Source organism: Amia ocellicauda, chromosome 1 (genome assembly GCF_036373705.1).
Source record: "Amia ocellicauda isolate fAmiCal2 chromosome 1, fAmiCal2.hap1, whole genome shotgun sequence".
In the NCBI taxonomy this organism is placed as follows: domain Eukaryota; kingdom Metazoa; phylum Chordata; class Actinopteri; order Amiiformes; family Amiidae; genus Amia; species Amia ocellicauda.
In genome coordinates this window covers 5,612,575-5,630,641 of record NC_089850.1, presented here as the reverse complement: position 1 = coordinate 5,630,641, position 18,067 = coordinate 5,612,575, and the positions used below count along the sequence as shown (strand labels likewise).

The following is an 18,067-nucleotide window of genomic DNA, read 5'->3' as shown; positions in this document are numbered from 1 at the left end:
GTTTGAATGACAAAAGAATATACAAATGTAAAGCACACCGTTAGGCACCCAAGCGCTAACTTTATTGTACAATCACTGAACAGCAGTAGCACCAGACCAGGATGTTCTCGTGTTTTGTCTTCATCAATATACTGTTGATAATGGAGGCATTTGTGCTCTGTTGTGTCTTTTCACCTACGCAGCTTTGATTCTGAAGGCAATGATTTAAGGCATGGCATACCAGAGTTGAGCATAGATTATATTGTATATGGTTTTTGTATCAGCAAAAGCATTTAAAAAAACTTGAACGCAAATAAATTAAAGAAACGTATTAACTGATATAAATGTAATAATAATATAGAGCTTGTAAGGTAGTTTTTAAAAGTAATAGACATTGCATAGCTTAAATACAGATGCACATGCCTGCAAAGATGCATTCAGTTGTAGTTGAAAATATCCATAGCTTTGAAACAGTTTAGATCTATGATTAATTTAGTAAATACATGCTGTTCATTAAACTGTACTTATTTATCAATGATCTATTTTCAGAGTTTCTTTAACTTTCTACACTTTTGGACTGCCACAAGTTATTTACATACACATATGCAATTCGTTTTTTCCACCAATTCTCTACTTTGTAGTTGTGGTTCTTTTCTTTGTGATGGTGTATTCTTGAGCTTGCGAAAATGATCGGAAACCGCTAAGCATGACCTTAATAGGAAGTACAATACCATGACAATCAAATACAAACTAGGCTTCCACGTGACAGAAATGTGATAATTAATCAATATGGCTTAAATCAACGTGGTAATGTTACAGTGACTTGTATTGATATTCTACCTTATGGCCAATTTTGATAAATCATTCCAAAAAAATGATTATTTTGATATCATAGAACATAGTTTGATTTTCAGTCATGTGGAGGCAAACTTGACATTTGTTTTCTTCCAAAAAATGTCAGTGATTTGTGCACATTTCCTAAACATATTCTTTTGTATTTTGAGAGCTAAATACCATGGAAATAATCAAACAAAAACAAAAGATCTGCAGGTTTCTTTTACTATTTTAACATCTGTAGGAAATCACTGTTTCACAATTTCATCTCCATGCTCAGCTTTGCACAGAACTACCCACAGGCTATATGCAGACAAAACATGAAACAAGGGTGTACTAAAATAATCCGATTACAATAAAACTTTAGCCAACAAGCTAATATAAAACAACAAACCTGTACTGAGGTAGTGGCTTGATTTCTTGTCGGATACTTCTTTCTTCTCAAATATAACTGCAATCCAGTACGGATTTGTAGTTTGGTGTTAAACGTTGGGTCAGTGTTTTGATTGAACCCATTCCTCTGAAATAAATAAAAATAACTTGTAAGCTTGTTAATGAACCGTTTCACCTGTAACGAAGTGTTACATGAAACATTGAGAGCTTCCGGCTGTTGAGATTTGTTAGTAAATCTCGTCTATCTGTGTGGTACACTGGAAATGTGAATGGCTTTCATTTGACTTTTCAGTGGAGTCTTGACTCGTGCTGTGTGAAATCGATACCACTTCGTTTGACTAATTGGCTCTTGTAATTGGGTGCTGTTGTACATAATCTGGCCATGAAATTAGCAGTCGTGAAAGCCAACCAATTTATTTGAGCTCGGATTTGTGATTCTTACTTAAATGATCGCCTCCAGCCACTTTCGAAAGCAATGTTAAAATGCAGTGTTCAGTGTCAATCCCTGCTCATTTTCATCAAGACTTATTTAGTCAGAGGAAGGCCAGTTGGAAGGCATTGCATTGTTTGGCCCAGCTGTAACTTCCTGAGATCTACCACTGAGCAGGTCAAAACAATGCATGAGCCCTTTGTCACACATTTCATACTCTCTGTCTAAGCCGATCAAGCATCCAAATATTACTATTTGTATTCTATACAGGAACACTAAAGGAGTCTATTATAAAGTAAAGGAAAATAAAATTAGTTTGAAATGATGAAAATATATTAAATATATTGATGTATTTTTGATGTGTGTTTGTTTAGAGAATAATTTATTTTACAACATTTATGTTTTAAAATCATTCCTGAACTCACTCAGATTTTTGATTTGTTCAGGGACACATTATTCCATTTCTGTTAGTCAAATGTCTGTGAAACTTGTCTGTCAAATGTCTGTTTTTCATGCTCTGCAGGACACGGGAACAGGGAGAACCAGTTGCAGTGAGGTCATCAGACAGGCGTGGGTTGAATACCAGCAAGACAGGGCAATCAAACGCTGGGCAAAAGGGGTCGTCGTGGTGATCAGTCTATAATTTTAATGGTAGGTGTATTTTAACAGTGAGAGACAGAATAACAACAAAAAAATCCAGTAAAACGCATTTCAAAAAAGTTATAAATTGATTTGCATGTTAATGAGGGAAATAAGTATTTGATCCCCTATCAATCAGCAAGATTTCTGGCTCCCAGGTGTCTTTTATACAGGTAACAAGCTGAGATTAGGAGCACTCTCTTAAAGGGAGAGCTCCTAATCTCAGCTCGTTACCTGTATAAAAGACACCTATCCACAGAAGCAATCAATCAATCAGATTCCAAACTCTCCACCATGGCCAAGACCAAAGAGCTGTCCAGGGATGTCAGGGACAAGATTGTAGACCTACACAAGGCTGGAATGGGCTACAAGACCATCGCCAAGCAGCTGAATGATTCAGAGGAGAACTGGGTGAAAGTGTTGTGGTCAGATGAGACCAAAATCAAGCTCTTTGGCATCAACTCAACTCGCCGTGTTTGGAGGAGGAGGAATGCTGCCTATGACCCCAAAAACACCATCCCCGTCGTCAAACATGGAGAAACATGGAAACATTATGCTTTGGGGGTGTTTTTCTGCTAAGTGGACAGGACAACTGCACCGCATCAAAGGGAAGATGGACATGGCCATCTACCGTCAAATCTTGGGTGAGAACCTCCTTCCCTCAGCCAGGGCATTGAAAATGGGTCATGGATGGGTATTTCAGCATGACAATGACCCACAACACACAGCCAAGGCAACAAAGGAGTGGCTCAAGAAGAAGCACATTAAGGTCCTGGAGTGGCCTAGCCAGTCTCCAGACCTTAATCCCATAGAAAATCTGTGGAGGGAGCTGAAGGTTCGAGTTGCCAAACATCAGCCTCGAAACCTTAATGACTTGGAGAGGATCTGCAAAGAGGAGTGGGACAAAATCCCTCCTGAGATGTGTGCAAACCTGGTGGCCAACTACAAGAAACGTCTGACCTCTGTGATTGCCAGCAAGGGTTTTGCCACCAAGTACTAAGTCGAAGGGGTCAAATACTTATTTCCCTCATTAACATGCAAATCAATTTATAACTTTTTTGAAATTTGTTTTTCTGGATTTTTGTGTTGTTATTCAGTATCTCACTGTTGAAATACACCTACCATTAAAATTATAGACTGATCATTTCTTTGTCAGTGGGCAAACATACAAAATCAGCAGGGGATCAAATACTTTTTTCCCTCACTGTAGATACTGCTCAGAGTTGTAGTGTAGTACTGACAAAACTTCACAGTGTGAGAGACAGTGAGGGGTTTATATGTGGAGTAGAGGGAAGCGAGAAACCACGTTGGGAGGTGCAGAGTGACTAGGAGCAGAGGGTGATTGAACAAGTGGACATGGTGTTTAGGAATGTTGATTGATTGATTGACCGATTGAATTAAGGGAGCTGGGAGAAATTACTGGCAAGGAAGGGCGATGGCAACATCTAGTGGGGACATGTGGAGGTGCATTTAGACAGGGAATGTGACACTGTTACTGATCAACAGGCTCCTGGGAGATTGAAGTGAGATGGCAGTTAAGATTGTGGTGCCAATTAAAATAGGTTTGATTCTTATTTGGAAGACACAAAAGCACTTAATGCTGTTCTTACCTGTCAAGATACACTGTCTGTTTATAAATATGTCTTGAAAGACAAGGAATATAGTATTCAAACATTATTTGGACAGTGCACCGGATCACACTTCTATATTGTTTTTGACTGCTTCTTATTAACCTCCCTCTCTGTCTTTCTTACTCTCTCTTCAATATATATTCTAGCCATGTCAAGATGTGTACCTATGATGCACAGATCATATATATGCTTATAAGATGGGACAGCTTAATTAAACTGCTGATTAGGAAAAACATAGGTTGGAATTGTAGGAACATTTCCTATGTTTCATTTAAGTGACACTCTAAAGTGACACTCACTGCTCTAGTTTCTGATGCTGTTCTTGGAGGGGAGATGCGGGCGTCTGGCAGCTTGCATTTTTCATCTGGTCCTAGTGGGAGTGAATAAACTATTTTCTGCTGCAGGGCATAGTTAGGAAACTGATTATTCTACACCTTAGTTTAGCCTGCCCGTGTCCCATTTTGTAGCCACTGTAGTGTCCTAGATTCATAAGCAGACGTTCTAAAAAAAAAAAAGAGAAAAGTCCAAAAAAGTAAAGATCTTTGGATGAGTTTACAAATTTTACTTAAATAACAAACTCATAGCTATCAAGATAATTACATGTTCTAGTGTAGTTTTATTAATGTAACTGCTATAAGGTTTATGACTTTGTAGCTATGTTCTATTCTTACCAAACATACCCTACATGGCCAAAGGTATGTGGACACCTGCTCATTGATCATCTCATTCCAAAATGATGGGCATTAATATGGAGTTGGTCCCCCCTTTGCTGCTATAACAGCCTCCACTCTTCTGGGAAGGCTTTCCACTAGATGTTGGAATATTGATGTGGGGATTTGCTTCCATTCAGCAACAAGAGCATTAGTGAGGTCAGGCACTAATGTTGGGTGATAAGGCCTGGCTTGCAATTCATCCCAAAGGTGGTTGATGGGGTTGAGGTTAGGGCTCTGTGCAGGCCAGTCAAGTTCTTCCACACTGATCTCAACATACCATTTCTCTATGGACTGTTGCCACAAAGCGCAAAATCATTTAGAATGTCACTGTATGCTGTAGTGTTAAGATTTCCCTTCAGTGGAATTAAGGGGCCTAGTTTGAAACATGAGAAACAGTTCCAGACCATTATTCCTCCTCCACCAAACTTTACAGTTGGCACTATGCAATGGGGCAAGTAGCATTCTCCTGGCATCCGCCAAACCCAGATACGTTTGTCGGACTGTCAGATGGTGAAGCGTGATTCATCACTCCAGAGAACGTGTTCCACTGCTCCAGGGTCCAATCTCGGTGAGCTTTACTCCACTATAGCCGACACTTGACATTACACATGGTGATCTTAGGCTTGTGTGCAGCTGCTCAGCCATGTAAACCCATTTCATGAAGCTCCCTATGAACTGTTCTTGTGCTGATGTTGCTTCCAGAGGCAGTTTGGAACTCGGTAGTGATTGTTGCAACTGAGGACAGACAATGTGTATGTGCTATGCACTTCAGCGATCGCCAGTCCCTTTCTGTGAGGTTATGTGGCTTCACTTCGCAGCTGAGCTGTTGTTGCTCCTAGATGTTTCCACTTCACAATAACAGCACTTACAGTTGACCAGAGCAGCTCTAGTAGGGCAGAAATCTTACCAACAAGGAGATTGCATGGCTCTGTGCTTTATTTTTATACACCTGTCAGCAATGGGTGTGGCTGAAATTGCCAAATCCACTAATTTGAAGGGGTGTCTGTATACTTTTGGCCATGTAGTGTATATGTAAATTAGGCACAATAATATGGTAGTAAACCAGTAAAAAAAATGGCCATCTTAAGTATCATGTATTATGATTTCCAATTAAATAATAATGGATAATCTGATAACTTGGAGATGTAGAATAACTGGACCTGAACTTACTACCAGAGCCTTTGAGTGCTTATATGTAAATATCATGACCATCACCATCACCCTATAATAATCCACTGCTGGATGACGGCTCCCCAATATGTCTCTTTTCCACATCACATCTGCAAAGTGTATGATTTAATCTTCCCATCGTCCATGTGCTCATCTTCTAGGTCTTTCTTCATCTCTTGGGATCCATTCAATCACGTCCTTTGTCCATCTTTGATCTGTTCGTCTTGCAATGTGTCCAGCCTTGCTATTTTAACATTTTTACTCAGTGATGTCACATATTTTGCTTTGTTCTCAGATCCATTCATTTTATTCCAAGCAGACATCTTTCCTTGCTCCTTTGTATCACCTGCAGTTTCTGTATCATGTTTTCATTAAGGGACCAGGTTTCACATCCATAAGTGGGCACTGGTCGTATGCATTGATCAAATACTTTTCTCTTGAGACAAGTGGGTAGATTTCCTCTCGGCAGCATGCTGTTATTTCCAAATGCACTCCATCCCATTGTTGCTCTTCTTTTGATTTCTCTCCTAATATCTCCCTCTGCACTGATTTGTTATCCAATATAAATATATATATATATATATATATATATATATATATATATATATATATATATGAATGCCCCAGAGAGATTCCAAAAGAAGTCCATATTATATCATGAGAAGACAGGCTTTCAGACATATAATTGTACATCACAGCATAAGCAAGAGCGCCAATCAAGCGCTGTTTTTTGTTTGCTTTTTAATAGCTATCTGATCCCGAATTTGATCCAGTTCTTGAAAGAACACAGATAATCAGCTTCAGCTACATTAACAATTGACATGTGATTAAGCTGCCCCCCCTCCCTCAGAATACAAGGCAAACCTAATGAAACAGTAAATGGTCATGAAAACAGGACTCCAAACTGAAACAATATCTCAGTTCAAACCTCACTCAGTATCTCTAATATAGTAGAAACAATGTTGATGCACAATTGCACAGCACCTTTCAGCACAGCCCAGAGCCAGGACTCCTAACCCCTGCTCGATCAAAGTCCTAATCAGTTCTGCTGCTCTTTTCATTACTGGCTCTTGATGGCTTGAGAAACTCATTCTTTAGCTGTTGTTGCTTTTTAATGAAGGATATGGTCTGTTGTGAAAGCACCTTGAGTGAGTATTAGTGAAGCAGATTATATATTTGTATGCATCAGGCCAAGCTTTGCTTAATGGGGGTGAGATTTGACCCTACTCCCACTCTGTCTTGTTGCTTGGATTTTTAGCTGTGCAGACAGCAAGTCTCAATTGTGATCTGAGTACAGTTCTCAATCACTCGTATTAATACAAAGCTAAGAGTGCCGGCATAACTTGACAACAAGTTCTCAAAGATCCTGCATCCTGAAGTTGATCTGAGACTTCTTATAGTGATGGCATTATTCAGATCCAGCCTATTACACTCTTGAAACCTATTGAAGCTCTAATACTCAGTTGACATCCATGAGCTGTTTTCATCCATTTTGTCAATGGAGCAGAACATTGTGCGTGGTTATGTAGAATGATATATTATCCCAGTAGAAAAGAGTTGACCCACTGATTGGGAGATTAAAGAACCGTGAGATCGAAGGAGATGTTAGATCTCGTTTCATGCGAGCTTCACTAAATGCCTTACTAAATGAAGTTTTATAGCCCATGAAATTAAACCACTCAACCCTATAAAACAGTCAGCTTGAGAGTATATTTATTTTTGTTCTTCCCAAAAACAGTTCTACTGTCAAACAGGAGGAAAGAATTGTATATTAAAAAAATAAATAAACCGCTGTAGCTGAGGGAAATACATTTGATGGCCCGGAGCATAAACAATAGCGTACTCAATAATTCATGTCCGAGAGGCTTCTGAAGAAATGGTAAGTCCCTTTAGATTAATGAACAGTGTCTTTATGTATTAAAGTGACACAAAATCCGTGTTTTGAGTACCTTTAGCTCCAGAGAAGCATTAAAATCATCCTCAGAGTCAGATATCTGTCCTTGCTTATTCCCTGTATTCCACTCACATTAGAGTTTTCTTTTAGACATCGGGTTTAATCGAATGAGCTTTGCTTTGGGATGTGTTTCACTGCTTGGTTATGGATCAGCAGACCACATTGACATCTTACTGAACCATGGTTCCTTGACAAAACATGTAATTATACTTGGTATATATTCCCGGTAAAGATTTGAAAGGCTTTTTGTATTTCTTATGAAAATAGGGTGGAAGGTCAGGCCGGGAGTTACTCTTGGCAGATGCTGGTGAACTGTCACTTTCTGTAAACATCACATAATCTATGAAATCACTTCTTGGAATAAAGCATGGTGTTGGGGGAGGGTTCTGTATTACACACACACAACCTTTCAAAGGTTTACTTTCCTGTAAACGGCAGAAATACTTAACTAACATACTGACTGAAAAAACAATTTGTTAAGCACAACATTGTAAACATTCATTATTGTAGTTGAAAAGGTATGTTATATTATATTGTATATTTCACCCCTAAAGTTATACTTGTACAATTATAGTAAAACTAGTTTAAATGCGTTAAAAAAACAAAATGTATTCTCCCACCCAACCTGTACCTGTACAGTATATTGTTGACATGAGGATACCTAAAATAGGAGAGGTATCTGAATAGAACAGCACAACACATGTGCATCAAGAAATGAAGGAAGCAACAGGAACAAACTCGCCATGTCGAAACCCAGACTCGCAGACTACAGTGCTTATTCATCATCTCACGTCTTGTGTGCACTGCCCTGATACAGCTGTTGCTATTAATTCAGAATATTACTCTGGGATATTCATTTTTCTTTTATAATTATCGGGGGTTATTTGCTCACTTGCAATTGATCGTAAAATGTATTAAAGTTATAAAGTTATACTTATATGAATCTACCACTAGCAGATTCTCTCAAAACAGTATTTCATCTGAAGGTTTTGTTTTCTGTTTGTGGGAATGAAGGTAACAAAAACAGATCTAATTTCTCAAATAGATTATTCATTCAGACGGTTAATATTAAGATTGTGTCTATACGGGGGGAAAACAGCTGGTGGTGTTTGGTGGAACAGATGGTGAGACGGAGGACTTTCGAGCACTGCCAAATGTGATTTCAATATCTTCTTTTGTCCTACCCACTCCAGATGATATATACGACACAGCCCTGATGCTCTGTTTTAATTGCTCTGGGCTTTTCCACATGTCTGGTCTGCTCTACTCAGACAGAGTGCTTATGCCTGTTCAGATCACAGTCCATGTGATTATATATATATATATATATATATATATATATATATATAATGAAATGATAAACTTTGTAGGCGTAACATGGAAAACGGAAACTATGGATATATAGATCAGTTTCTACTTGTTTGCACTGAAACCACTATTATGTAATACTTACAAAAGTATAACCAAATCCTTAGTTAAAGTTTATAAATGTTAATACAGTTTATGATCAATTGCAAGTGAGCAAATAACTCCCCATAATTATAAAAGAAAAATGAATATCCCAGAGTAATATTCTGAATTAACAAGAACGGCTGTATCAGGGCAGTGCATACAAGACGTGAGATGATGAATAAGCACTGTAGTCTGTAGGTGTAGGTGTGGTCATTTAAAGGGTGAGAACGCAAGACAGAACTAAGAAAATATCCATATGTGGCATAAAATCGAAAGAATCAAATCATATTCATCAGATGCTGTTTAATCTGCCAGTCTAGCAGATTATATTACTGAATGATCAATAATATATGTAACGAGTTAGAATAATTCCCCTTTGCCATACACTTTGGGTAACATTCACCCTCACCACTTGTGACCTTGTGGACGACTCTTAGAAACAGCAGGGAGGTTTGTTATCAATTTATCAATGTTTACCTCATCCCCTGAAAATGTCAAGGCAAGGAACACTAAATGTTTTGGGAACAGTGTGTCTCTGTCTGCTACAGCCTTCTCAAGAATCAGAAAGAAAGACAAATATACACAGACCCCTGACAAGCCAATTGGAATTATTTGGGTTAGTTCAATATAGGTGCTGATCAATACTCACATTTGACAATAGTTCACCGTTTTATTCTTCTTCTTAAATAAATAAATTACCACAGTAAACATGCCTTAGAATTATGGGTCAATGTCCAGTGTAAACCTCTTGTAAAATCATAGTATAACCATGTTCAAAGTGCATAAATCTTATGGTAAATTATCTGAGGTAAACTTGCATAAGGATTTTTTTATGTAGCAGGGGAATCGCTTTCTGCATTGCTGAAGTGCAGTGCTCTCCGAAATGGTGTGCTTAGCCACTGTGTGCCGGCAGTCACTACACACCAGACGAGGTGAAGTGAGAAATTAAACTAGATTGAGGCATTCTGGCATTGAGACTGATTTGGAGCCCAGCCAGGACTCTCTACACTTTAGCACCCCTACAACTGCACATAACCTAATAGAGTGGTGTCAAACCCTGGTCCTGAGGAGGCACAGTGTCTCTAGTGTGTTGTTCCAACAGAAGCTCCATATTACTCAGTATATTGAATGATTTTCTCAGTTGGGCTTAGTTAAGATTTTCAAAACTTATCTTTACAGCTAATTTTCTCATAGTCTCTCTAAATTCAGACCAGCTGTAGGCTACCTGTGTTCTGTTCACAGTAGACAATATTAGTGGATCTCACACTGAAGGTCAGTTTGCAGTAAAGAATCTGAATATGTTCATCCAAAACATTACATAAATGATTCTACTTCTCACAATACATCAATACATTTTCTGCACAACATGATTACATTACTTTTTATTTAGATTTAGTTTTAGAGAGATCGCTTTAAAAAAAGAAAGAAAAAATTGATATAGACCATACTTTGTCTGGGCATTATTTTATTACTGATCTGAAATCCTGTGTTGTGGGGATCTCCGACACAGCCTCGAAACTGCCCAAATCTCGCGGAAATGGATGGGGAGGTGAGGGCAATGTGGCCTGCATACTCTGCTGTGAGAGCTGGAGCTGAGCAACAGTCACGGGCTATATCCATCCCACAATTTGAGAATCGCATTGTAGGGATCTACACTCACCTAAAGGATTATTAGGAACACCTGTTCAATTTCTCATTAATGCAATTATCTAACCAACCAATCACATGGCAGTTGCTTCAATGCATTTAGGGGTGTGGTCCTGGTCAAGACAATCTCCTGAACTCCAAACTGAATGTCTGAATGGGAAAGAAAGGTGATTTAAGCAATTTTGAGCGTGGCATGGTTGTTGGTGCCAGATGGGTCGGTCTGAGTATTTCACAATCTGCTCAGTTACTGGGATTTTCACGCGCAACCATTTCTAGGGTTTACAAAGAATGGTGTGAAAAGGGAAAAACATCCAGTATGCGGCAGTCCTGTGGGCGAAAATGCCTTGTTGATGCTAGAGGTCAGAGGAGAATGGGCCGACTGATTCAAGCTGATAGAAGAGCAACTTTGACTGAAATAACCACTCATTACAACCGAGGTATGCAGCAAAGCATTTGTGAAGCCACAACACGTACAACCTTGAGACGGATGGGCTACAACAGCAGAAGACCCCACCGGGTACCACTCATCTCCACTACAAATAGGAAAAAGAGGCTACAATTTGCACAAGCTCACCAAAATTGGACAGTTGAAGACTGGAAAAATGTTGCCTGGTCTGATGAGTCTCGATTTCTGTTGAGACATTCAGATGGTCGAATCAGAATTTGGCGTAAACAGAATGAGAACATGGATCCATCATGCCTTGTTACCACTGTGCAGGCTGGTGATGGTGGTGTAATGGTGTGGGGGATGTTTCCTTGGCACACTTTAGGCCCCTTAGTGCCAATTGGGCATCGTTTAAATGCCAACGGCCTACCTGAGCATTGTTTCTGACCATGTCCATCCCTTTATGACCACCATGTACCCATCCTCTGATGGCTACTTCCAGCAGGATAATGCACCATGTCACAAAGGTCGAATCATTTCAAATTGGTTTCTTGAACATGACAATGAGTTCACTGTACTAAACTGGCCCCCACAGTCACCAGATCTCAACCCAATAGAGCATCTTTGGGATGTGGTGGAACGGGAGCTTCGTGCCCTGGATGTGCATCCCACAAATCTCCATCAACTGCAAGATGCTATCCTATCAATATGGGCCAACATTTCTAAAGAATGCTTTCAGCACCTTGTTGAATCAATGCCACGTAGAATTAAGGCAGTTCTGAAGGCGAAAGGGGGTCAAACACAGTATTAGTATGGTGTTCCTAATAATCCTTTAGGTGAGTGTATATCTTGCACAGACCTGGGTCAATTACAGATACTAACTGGTATTTGTATTTAAAAATATTATTTTCAAAGTATTTTTAAATAACATGCTCAAAATCAACCATTGGTATTTGAATAAATAAGTATGAAAATCTAATACTTCTGTCATGATTAGTCTTCCCGTTTCTTTTTTCTCTTCAGTCAGGTCAACTCTCATTGGCTGCTGCCAGTCTCCGCGTGAGTCATAAATATTAAACATGTTAAATAAAATCGTAGGGGCTCCGACTAGGTTATGATTGAATCGGAGGGCAAGCGATATCATTATGGACTGTCTCACACTACGCGACCATTGGTGGCAGGTACGCGCCCCGACCAAGCTGCTTGTCATGACGAACAGTGCAGATTTGTCTGAAGAGCAAAATCGGGCTCAGATCGGGCTAAAAATCATCTAGTGTGACCTTAGCTCAAGTGTGTGACCCCCTGTCCTTAAATGATCGTGTAGTGTGCATTCCTTCACGATGCAAAAGACATATATTTGGTGAAAAATGGTCGTTAAGTTTGAGCTGCCCACCGCTCTCAAAACCAGGTCGGATTATAGAAATTGTGTAGTGTGACCCTAGCCACCACATTGGAAACTTTCTAATATGACCTAACTTGTCTTTCAGAGCTGCCAGAGAACTGGACGGACACAAAAGAGACCCTGTTGGAAGGCATGGTGTTCAACGTCAAGTACCTGGGTATGACCCTCGTGGAGCAGCCCAAGGGAGAAGAGATGGCATCGGCAGCCATCAGAAGGATAGTTTCCATGGTGAGTGAGGTCTGTCTTAAGGCCAGGCAGGGTGAAATGTCCAATCAAAGGTCTGCCTCGCATGAATGATCAATGCTACCATCCATTTAAAAGCAATGGCGTTGATTGAGATGTCTTGATTGATATATTGAGGCTTGGTACTGTTTCTACCTGCCTTTAGAGCTGGGATTAGTGTTGATAAGCCATGTCTGCTTCACGATTAAATGACAGAGCTCTGATGAGAATTGAGTCTTTATAAATAATCCCTTTACATGAGTTAGATTGAGTCATTAGCTATAGATCTTCATAGTATAGTGAGCCATTACATCCTTCTTTGAGTAGAAAAATTACTCTCTGAGAGAAAATGTAATTAACTGATTTTTTTTGTTTTTGTTGTTGTTTTAAGATCCATAACTGAGTGTATTATTCATTGACCATTCATGTTTTGAAAAGGTACAAGTATAGACATATTTATTATAAGGCTTCAAAGTTATTGTAATTAACAAATTATTGATTTTGGCTCCCTTATTATTAGATGTGAGAACAGAATTCCTCCATCAGTGGATGTATGTCAAGGGTTGATTTAATCCACCTAATGTTAATTAAATTGATCATATGAATTGACATGCATTCCAGACACACACACACATATTTATATATTTGCAACATTGCATTTAATGTAAAGGGTAATTTACCAGATCCTTCTGTGCTTACATTTTTTTTTATCACTTAGTTATTAATGCACGATGGGGCGAATGGGCTCCTCTCGTTTGCAAACTTTCTTGTGTTCTGACATCTGCTTCCTTTTGTGCTTGTTGTTTTATAAATAAATAATACATTCCATCAAAACAGTTATCACAATCAATTCTATATGTAACATTAATATTCCAAACCACAATTAGGCTAAGACAATACAATAACATATTGGCATTTCATATTGTGTGGGAAGGCTCAGAAATAAGACCAATGTAAAGTTGTGCTGAGAGGATACAGTAGATGGGTGAAGAATGCTTGGGCAAAGGATGGTTAGCTTTAAAGCAGCTGTGGAAAAATTACTATGGCAATCTTTTTAGAGATGTGCATTGTTAGTAATAGCGATCTGGAAAACTTTTATATGGTTGTATTGTTCATTTTCCATACTAGCTTTGCTTTAGCTCCCTGTGAAGAATATCGATAGTATCAGTATAGCAGGATAGTATAGCTCACATGGCCCCATGGTTCAAGGTCATAGAAATATTCAGACAGAGATTATGCCAAGATGACTGTGATTTTCTGTACGATCCTGTATAATATAAAATCACATGGTTTGTAAAGCCCATTTCGATGTACACACTTTCTTGCTGAAATATGCAGATATTGCAGGAATTCTGCGCCCTGTTTTCCAGTCGTCCTCAGGCCGAGAGTGACAAGGTGTTTGAATTCCACATTAAATCAGTAATGCACTGGCAGTAATAATATAAGAACAAGACCAATATTATTGCTAAACTGCCACATCTTAGAGAGCAAGTGCAGCAGTTCCAACAACACAGTACTAACTCATATGTCTCCATGTACTGACGAGCTGAGACTAGTTAATTTCTCTAAAAGGTTTGTTATTGCCATTATAGGGAACAATATAGCGCTCCTTTAATGCAAATGTGTAATTCCCTCTCTTAGCTGTTAACTCTGCGAAAAATGTGAATTGCTAACAAGAGTGTAACACCCAGATGTGAGTTAAAGACAAAAATTTATTTATGAACATTTTATTTAAGGTGTTTTGCTTTTGCTCATGCCATTAAAGAATGTAATCAATTACTCTGTGGTTTTATAATTTTCTATTTGTTACCGAATTTCCAGTCGCCAGTCTATTTCAGATCAGAGCACTGTGGAAAACAGCACTCAGTATTGGCCCTCAGGTTGGCATTGGAAGCAGCTATCCTAAGCAAATATAACAAAGAAAAACAAGAAAATAATGATGTATTTCTAAAAGCAGTACTGAGTGTGAATGCATACTTCTAAGATGTATTTAAGTGTATGTTTCACAATAGACTTATCTCTCAGACTGGATAGAGAAGAGTATTATTCCAGGATATTTAGCCTCTCTCTCTCTCTCTCTCTCTCTCTGTCTATATATAGATAACGAAGTCGGTGTGGTACCCAACATGCCATATGATGTGATACTGGGACGATATTTTCCTATTTTTTTAAAACTAGGTAGAAAACAGAGTAAATTGGAAATGCACACTGAAAACTGTAAGCCAGAAGTTACCTCGATCCCACAACTAGAGCTAAAAGTAGACCTGGTTCCAGTCGAGTCGATAGTGAAGGTTTTGGTTGGGGAAAATTTAAATTGAAAACATAGGGGTGGAATGTAGTGACGTAGATGACCCTATGGAGGGTGAGGAACCCAGCACTAGCAGGGTGGGTGAGAATCCATTGATAGAGACCCCTGAAGCTGACAATATAGAAGTGTCAGTGTTAGAGGGACTCCCCACTGAATTTGGCAGTGCACAGGTGCGAGATCTCACTCTATACTATGCTAAAGAAAATGTGAAGGTAGTAAATGGGACCCCTATGACTACTGCAGACCCGCCAACAGCTTATCCTTATTTTATGGTACAAAATTACCTATTGTACCGTGTAAATAAGATAGGGGTGGACATTGTGGATCAATTGCTAGTTCCCACCCCGTTCAGACGAACAGTTCTCAATCTGGCACATGGGCATATCCTGGGGGGACATCTGGGGATGGACAAAACCAAGGATAGACTCCTGAGGAGGTTTTACTAGCCAGGCTTACATGCAGACGTGACAGAACATTGTAGCTCATGTCCTGAATGTCAACTACATGCTCCTAAACCAGCCTTCAGAAGCCCACTGGTCTCTTTGCCCATCATAGAGACCCCCTTTGCTAGGATAGCTATGGATGTGGTGGGACCTCTCCCGAAATCAGCCAGAGGGCATCAGTATATACTGGTTATTTTGGATTATGCCACCAGGTAACCAGAAGCCATTCCACTGCGGACCATGGCTTCAAAAGGTATTGCAAAAGAGCTAATGTTGATGTGTAGTAGGCTGGGGATACCGAGGGAGATATTAACAGATCAGGGCACACCCTTTATGTCTAAGGTTATGACCAATCTGGCTACGTGGAAGGGACCTTATGAGATTATAGAGTGAATAGGGGAAGTGAACTATAAGGTTCGACAACCCGGCCGTCAACCCCCAGAACAAATATATCATGTCAACTTAATTAAAGCCTGGAAGGACAGGGAAGTGTTGATGTTGACTTACCCCCCTCAGCCACTAGGGACACCGAAGGTGAATATTGCAGCCGCCCTGTCACCTGACCAGTTGAAGGAGGTGAACGACTTGATAATACGTAATAGGGAAGTTTTCTCAGGCATACCAGGGCGTACCCATTTAGTCTCTCCCAGGAAAGAAGGTAAATATGAGGCCTTACAGGGTACCAGAAGCTCGCAGGAACGCTATTAGAAATGAGGTTAAGGAAATGCTGGAGGCAGGGGTTATTGAAGAATCCCACAGTGAGTGGTCCAGCCCTATAGTCATGGTTTCCAAACCTGATGGCTCCTGGAGATTCTGTAATGATTTTAGAAAGGTTAATGAAATTTCAAAGTTTGATGCCTACCCAATGCCCCGAGTAGACAAATTGTTAGAGAATATTGGGAATGCTCGCTATATTTCAACTCTTGACTTAGCCAAGGGCTACTGGCAGATTCCCTTGACCCCAGGTGCCAAAGAAAAAACAGCCTTTGCAACCCCAGATGGTCTGTTTCACTACACAGTGATGCCCTTTGGCCTGCATGGTGCTCCTGCCACCTTTCAAAGGTTGATGGACCACATACTTAGACCACACAGGACGTATGCGGCAGCATATTTAGATGATGTGGTCATTCACAGTCCAGATTGGGAATCACATTTGTCTCAGCTCCAAGCGGTATTGAATTCAATACATGCAGCAGGCCTGACGGCTAATCCAACCAAATGCAATTTGGGGTTGGAAGAGGCCAAATACTTGGGCTATACAGTAGGGAGGGGTATGGTGAAACCCCAAATATCCAAGGTTGAAGCCATAAACTCTTGGCCTAGGCCTGTCAATAAAAAGCAGGTTAGGGCATTTTTAGGGTTAACTGGGTACTACCGGAGGTTTATTCCCGACTATGCTACCTTAGCGGCCCCTCTGACTGATACGACTAAGGCTAGAGAACCCAATATGGTTAGATGGGGTGATACAGCAGACCAGGCTTTCCGGAGCCTACAGGAGGCGCTCTGCAGCAACCCCATTTTAATGGTACCTGACTTTCAGAAAGAATTTATAGTCCGGACGGACGCCTCTGAGGTGGGGTTCGGAGCGGTTTTGTCCCAAAGAATGGGTGATCACGAACACCCGGTGTTGTTCCTTAGCAGAAAATTGGAATCCAATGAAATAAATTATTCAGTAGTTGAAAAAGAATGTTTGGCAGTGAAGTGGGCTTTGGACAGTCTTCGATACTATTTGTTGGGCAGGCACTTCACCCTGATCACTGACCATGCCCCCCTCACTTGGATGCATCGTTCGAAAGACAGGAATGCCCGTGTGATGAGGTGGTTTTTGAGTCTCCAACCTTTTCATTTCACCCTGCAGCACAGGCCAGGGAAGGCCATGGGGAATGTTGATGGGCTGTCCCGGGTGCATGCTTTCTTTGTGGCTGTCGCTCAACCTATGGGGTCGCAGCTGGGGGGGAGGATGTGTGACAAACCAAGGGGCAGGGTCATACATGGCAGATATGTCAGGCCAGGTCTGCTGCAAGGTCTGTACTCTAGGGTAGAATACCAACCCTAGACAACTACACTTCCCAGAAACCCTCAGGCAGCCATTCTACCACCTAATGTGGTCACCTGGTGCTACTTCCTCAATTATTCACCAGGTATATAAGGCGGGCCTGAGAGAGAGAAGAGAGAGACAATAGGGTGAGTGATCTGGAAAACAGAGGTAGCTCATAAGGAGAAAGCCAAGACATATTTATTCCAGACTTTGTTTAAAATAGAATGATTATGTAAGATTAGTTACAACTCCAGTGTGAGTTAGGTTTTGTTTTCAGATTTGTTTTGTTTGAAGTAAACATACAGGCACAGCCCTGTTTTTGCAACCTCCTCCCTGGGTCATGACTTCTTTTTACTCCTAAGAAGATCACAGAGAAGACCCGCACACGTGTACAGCCAAGGCGTTTTGTCACAATATATATATATAT

At 40.2% G+C, this 18,067-nt stretch overlaps 1 protein-coding gene across 3 annotated transcripts in view; it reads left to right on the top strand.

The window, feature by feature from the left end:
* Positions 1 to 18,067, top strand: part of LOC136752806 (low density lipoprotein receptor adapter protein 1) — a 68,928-nt gene that overhangs the window by 26,088 nt on the left and 24,773 nt on the right. For all 3 annotated transcript variants that reach the window (XM_066708480.1, XM_066708564.1, XM_066708652.1), the window contains exon 2: positions 12,715 to 12,857. In XM_066708480.1, coding sequence (XP_066564577.1) covers positions 12,715 to 12,857 — 143 coding nt within the window. The remainder of the gene's footprint in view (positions 1 to 12,714; positions 12,858 to 18,067) is intronic.